This window comes from Solanum verrucosum, unplaced genomic scaffold (genome assembly GCF_900185275.1).
Source record: "Solanum verrucosum unplaced genomic scaffold, falcon-dt-bn FXZP01000259.1, whole genome shotgun sequence".
Lineage (NCBI taxonomy): Eukaryota > Viridiplantae > Streptophyta > Magnoliopsida > Solanales > Solanaceae > Solanum > Solanum verrucosum.
In genome coordinates, this window is record NW_026019973.1 from 146,919 (window position 1) to 152,882 (window position 5,964).

At 30.7% G+C, this 5,964-nt stretch overlaps 1 protein-coding gene across 2 annotated transcripts; it reads right to left on the bottom strand.

The window, feature by feature from the left end:
* Window positions 1-2,077: 2,077 nt before the first annotated feature.
* On the bottom strand, window positions 2,078-5,589 carry LOC125817248 (protein CHLOROPLAST IMPORT APPARATUS 2-like). 2 transcript variants are annotated; one of them, XM_049496794.1, is made up of 3 exons: window positions 4,493-5,589; window positions 3,139-3,294; window positions 2,078-2,196 (listed from the first exon to the last, which is right to left on the bottom strand). In XM_049496794.1, exons 1-3 carry the CDS (start codon window positions 5,585-5,587, stop codon window positions 2,149-2,151), a joined length of 1,299 nt encoding a protein of 432 aa, XP_049352751.1. In that variant the 5' UTR covers window positions 5,588-5,589; the 3' UTR covers window positions 2,078-2,148. The 2 variants fall into 2 exon arrangements, with proteins under 2 accessions (XP_049352751.1, XP_049352752.1); XM_049496795.1 differs by having other exon boundaries at window positions 3,096-3,294.
* Between the last annotated feature and the right edge of the window lie 375 nt (window positions 5,590-5,964).

The window sequence follows — 5,964 nt, forward strand, 5'->3', positions numbered from 1 at the left end:
TTCCCATCACAGACAACGGTAAACTCCATTTAGGTTCCATGTTCTTATATGGCTCTTGCAGCTCGGTGATTAGAAAGCTTAAGTCACGTCTGTAAGCATTTTAAATTCATAAATATAGGTTGCATATTGTGTCAAGAAGATATCTCATAGGGATGATTACTCGGCCAAAGATACATTGCAATGCTTTTATCTGGCAGTTCATATTGAGCTTGTTCAACTTCCAGTTAGTTCTTAATTTCTTTTCATTGTGCAGAATTCTTGCTATACTAGTATTATTATATTTGTTCTTCTTTGTTATCATTTTCTGTTACTTCTCTTTTCTGTTCTGATTCATGATCAGCGACATTGTAATGAATGTGTTGCCTTGTAACAATATGAAGCATCAGAACAGTTTGGTAACAAATAATATAATGGGGCAGTATTAGATACTAAATTGATGCTTTGAACTATCTATTTTCTTTTTAGGTGTGATTTCAGTTATTCATAGAGTTCACACTCCACTCTGTTCAATGAAGAGTGGTCTATAACAGGTATTGTTGGTGTTGCTGGTTGTGATTTATGGCGGCTGTGGTGCTGCAAGTATGAAAAATGGTGTGGGGTGGATATTGCAGCAGTTTGATTTGCTTTTGATTTTGGTGAAGACTGTGGCATAGCTGCACGATTTGTTTAGTTTTGCCGCTAGCCTGTTAATGTGTTGCAATTTACTGAAGCTGGACAAATAAGCTCAAATTGAAGGATATGCTTTCTACATTCAGAATCTGAAACCATCCAATGCAGAACCTTGCTTCAGACTTCAGAGCATTCTACTTATGTTGTTTAATCTGTTATCATTTTCTAGTGATGTTCGCGTTTGTTACTTTATGATGATACAGAATGCTGGCTTGCTATTTGAGCTGTAGAGTTTGGTTTTCTCTTGTAGTTGATAAAAGCTCTCTTAAGGATTTTTCATGTGTACATATAAGGTGACATGACCAAGTACGAGAGTGGCTTAATGAACTCAACTTGTGAAGAGTTCTCTGTGCAGCTATGTAGTAGTTGCGGTAAAGTAGTAAGAGCGCAACCAGTGATATGAGGTTATGTTATGTAGTAGTGGCTATCAAGTAAAAGCCTTGCCATGTAGACAAAATCCTTGGTACTTAAAAGTGAAAAATGATAAAGTGATAGAATTCATTATTCACCGAGTTTCGACCCGCGCAAAAAGGTTCATTGTGGCAGTCATGTTTTATATATATACTTGTTTGGAGGTATTGGAATGTTGTACTGTTTGGCCACTGTGGTGGCACAGTTACTGGTCTTTTGGGTTGTAGTTGGGGCAAGAAAAAGTGTGTACTATCAAAAGGTATTACTGAATAATGAGTGCATGTACTTGGATCACTTTCTTGTCCAAAGTTAGAGTTGTATACATAGAAATATAGAAAATTGTGTGCATCTCTCTGTCTATTTTGGTTGTATCTTCCAAATGTACATATATATATCTATCTAAAAAATGCATTATTTTGTCTAGGGTCCTGACTAAGAACTTGAATTAATACAACCTATCGAATAAAATATTTCATCGAGGAATTTTACTTTATCGATTCTATGTAATTGATGATTATTACTTCCTTGACTATCTATCTTGGTGACTTGGCACCGAGGGGTTAGGGCTTCTTTATTGTGAGATGTCTAAAAGACTGGCCAATTTTTGGCTTTTTTTGTTGTGGACACACAAATGTTTACTAAGGAAAAGGGTCGATGTGGGACTCTTCACATCAACATCTCTCCACTAATAGTGTCTGCTTTGGCTCAATGTGAATAGACAGGAGGTCTTGAAGTGAAGGAGAATTCTACATAACTGTTCAGTATCAACATATTTTCCTACTTCTAACAGTCCTCCTAACCGTGCAACATAATAAGTTTGATGCGAATATAATTAGAGAATTATAAAAAAAAAAAAATGAAACAAAACATAAAATGAGAAAAAGAAATTCAACTATTCTGCTTCATATTCCGTGTTCTCAACTAGTCTATCTTCCTTGGTACTTTATTCTAAATGTAACAAGGCAGAATAACTTTTCTTTCTTCTTTTTTTTTTTTAAAAAAAGAACAATGAAATAAAAGAAACAAAATTGCAAATACCCAAAAAAAATCCTAATAATTCTAGAAAAATCATCCTAGCTCATCCTCTGGTGAATTTGGGCTTTTGACAAACCTACCCTGCAATAATTAAAAAAAATTAACACATGTATAAGTACAAAATTAAGAGACTTTTAATTATATGAAAATGGATTATAGAATCTAATTTACTTGTTAGATATGTTAATTAAGTGGAGTTTTGTTTCCCCTTTATAAATTTCATTTATTTTGACAAGATATGACATATAAATGAGGATTTAAGAAGAAATTGTAAATGTATCCCTAAATATAAAATTTGAATCTTTTTTTTCTTTAGAAACTTTCTAGATTTCTACCTAGTTATTTGGAAATTCATTTTTTTTTCTAAAATTTAAAAGTGATTGTAAAAAAAAGAACAATCATTCACAACAAGAAAAACTAGTATAAAAGTTCATCATTATAGTGTAAAAATAAAAAGTATCATTTCCTAAAGTTTAAAAGTGCCTTTATTTGATTTATTAGATCCCCCACAATCTTATTTGTCTACACAATGATTAAGTTATAAGAATTTAAATTGTCAATTTTTTTTAATAATAAGAGAAAAAATCATTTACCGTTATAAGATTTAGAACTTTTATAAATATATAAAAAAAATTGGACATATGTTCCATGTTTTACTTTTTCATTTTTGTCATTCCTCCTTGTTTCACACTAAGGGATCAATTCCTTTTTTTAATAAATATAAAAAAATTATAGTGAAAAGATTTATTGTTTTAAAAACACACTTTTTTATTCCTTTCTCTATATTTCAAGCCAAAAAAAAAAATCAAAATAATTAATTGAACACTTCAAGTATCAGTATATAAAAAAAACTGACTAAAACTTACTATCAGATTACTCAAAAAAATAATTATAATGTTGATAATAAACGAAATAAATAACCTAAAAAATTAAGGAAAACAACTAACAATAAGAGGTGATCATCTAAAAAAAACTCTTACATTGTCAACGTATATAAGTTGATTTTCTTCATAATAATAATACCTTCATTCTGGGTCGTCGATCCGCGTTGACTTTTCTAACTTGGTATCTAATTTTTTTAGAAAATAAACGAGTACGTCGTTTTTCTTTGTAACGTAACACACTAGCCTCTCTAATTCCTCCATTATCTGAGAATAAGTCTATTTGTGCTAATCTAGCCTGCATCCAAAAAATAAAATAAAATAAAATTAAATTAAAAAAAATAAAAAGGAAAAATATATCATATTCCTATGCATTCTTCAATTTTATTAAAATTTAATTAGTTCCAACTTCTAATGGGTGAAAACAAACATGAAACAACATAAGGGTGAAAACAAAAATGTTGATTGTATCAACAAGACACTTAATATTATGAATTATATGATAATATAATATTCAGCAAAAATTGCACAAATAAGATCTTCGGCAATTTTTTTTATAAACACTTGATTTTAAAAAAGTGAAAATTAAAACATAAATTAAAGAAAAACAACGGTAACAAAATAACAGAACACAAGTAATAATAGGACAAGTAGAAAATGATTTTATAAAATATGTCTTAACAAAATGACATATTTGAAGTCATAATAAATGATTTGATAATAAAACACTTTATTTTTTGGATGCATTATTAGTCTATTACGTCAACAACAACATTATTGAATAAACTATAAAGAAAAGAAATATTTAAAATTATAACAATCATTGTGTGTGTTAAGGATGCATACACGTAGTATTAAACTAATTATTTATTAAATACTATATATTTGATATCTAAAAATTATTAAACTACGACTAATTCAAAATTAACTTTCGAATAAGTATATACTAAAAGGAATAGAAAACAAATTGAACTTTTCAAAAATATTCTTAAAAAACACATTAGTGTGCAACAATAAAATTATATTTATATGACTTATAGGTTTCACAAATCTGAGCCGTAGAAGAAGTTTTTTAGGTACAATTCTTTTTCAAACTCTATTACTATGAAATACTTTATGCACCGAACTACGATTTTGTACATTAGTGTGTTAAAAGGGTCCTACTTTCTAGCTGGAAAGAGGCAAGATTGTAACAGTCATTTGATGCTAACTACCAACTTGAATATTATGTCATGAAATTCAACAAAAAGAAAAAAAGAGTCAAATAAAAAGTGTATAAGAAAGCAAGAAAAGTTTTTTAAAAAAATAAAATAAAATATATTTCTTAATAATTAAAGAAAAAAAAAGCATGAAATGCACGTGTCGTGGTCCAAAAATTATGTTGCAGTTTTATCTAGTATGCTTGCTACTTTTAACTAAAAATAACTGAATCCAATAAATAAAATTCTTCATAATATTTCAAACAGAATTTAACCATAAAGATAAAATAAACTTACTTGTACATCATTTCCTGCAGCATCAGAACCCTGAATGTCATCGGAGAACGGGGATTCCTTATCGGACCACGCGTTCAAAACATCATCGAAGTTCAATTTTAGTAACAACCCCGATTTTGGTTCAGGAACATCGACTACCTCCTCTTTAATCGATTGACTTGAATTCTCCTTATTCGTCTTCTTTGTAATCGAATTATCTTTAGCTGATGATGTTTCCGCGGCCCCTCTCAACTCCACAACTCTCTCAACTTTCTTTTTCTTTTTTTCGATTGGAGGTTTACTAAATTTCGGAGTAATGTCGGTAACGTTCACACTCGAAGTATACCTCCACCAATTATCACCATCATCAACATTTCTCAATGGTCTCACCCCACCCCTCATTATACCAAAATCATAATGTTGGTACCCATTTTCGAATCCTAATCCTATTGGAAAACCATAGCAAGTGCCACCAGAATTATTCTGGTGGCGCTTGCTATGACTATAACTATAATTAAATATCGATTCATTCTTTACCTCATTCTCAACTCTTAACTTTCCCATGATATTATCAATAACACCTTCTTCAATTTCCTCATCTAAGATAGATTCAGCATCGAAATCTTCTTGAAATTCTTCACACACATCTAACGAACTACTCCCTTTAGAGTCGATTTCCCCAGGACTCTGGCATGGTTTTTCACAAGAACTGACTGTCTTATGCTCAATTACGCAATTGGGTTTTTCAATCAATGGAGGATGGAGTAAAAACCCCGAGTTTTCGACGATTTGGTAAGGGACAAGCAAGTCTGAGGACTCATATGAAAAGGGGTAATGTGGTTTAGTGAATTTGCAAGGCTTAGTGAGGTGTTTTGATGAGAAAATTTTGGGATAAACTGTTGATAAAAGAGCTGCAGCTTCATTGTAGGTTTGGTTAGGTCTTTTTCGAGGTGTTCGAGGTTTTCTAGTAGAGATTGCAATGGGGGAATTGCTCGATTCGGATAATGTTGAAGAAGGTGAAGATGATTGGGAAGTCCATGAAGTAGATGGAGATTTTATAATCTCTAAATCTAATTTATAAGCTGCTCTACCACCACCAGCCAAACAGGATGACATTTTTCTACTATATAAAAATAACAGAGCAAAAAAACAGAGACCAAAATTTCAAGAATTGAAACAATTCTTGAAATTCAATGATGAATTCTTGAAAACCCCATCATTTGGTACTATAAAAAAAAAAAACAAAGTATGTAGTGCAATACAAAGAAACCCCTAAAACCCTAAAAACTGGAAAAATACTTTACTCATTTCTCACTATAAACCAAACTTTTCGAAACATTATTATATATTTAAAAATTTATCAAATAAAAAAGTCAAGCACTTTTTCAGTATCAAGAACCTACCAAAAACATAAGAAGAATTTGACAAATGAAGTAACTAATCCCAAGAGAATCTAACCTTAAACAAGAAGAAGGGAGAATTTAGTTGGGCAA

Bases quoted from the DNA above. Each gene is read 5' to 3' on its own strand.
- LOC125817248 (XM_049496794.1), bottom strand. From the start codon at position 5,587: ATGTCATCCTGTTTGGCTGGTGGTGGTAGAGCAGCTTATAAATTAGAT. The intron at 3,295-4,492 runs GTAAGTTTATTT...TTTTGGATGCAG, and splicing joins CTGCAGGAAATGATGTACAA to GCTAGATTAGCACAAATAGA. The intron at 2,197-3,138 runs GTATTATTATTA...TAATTATTGCAG, and splicing joins ATCGACGACCCAGAATGAAG to GGTAGGTTTGTCAAAAGCCC.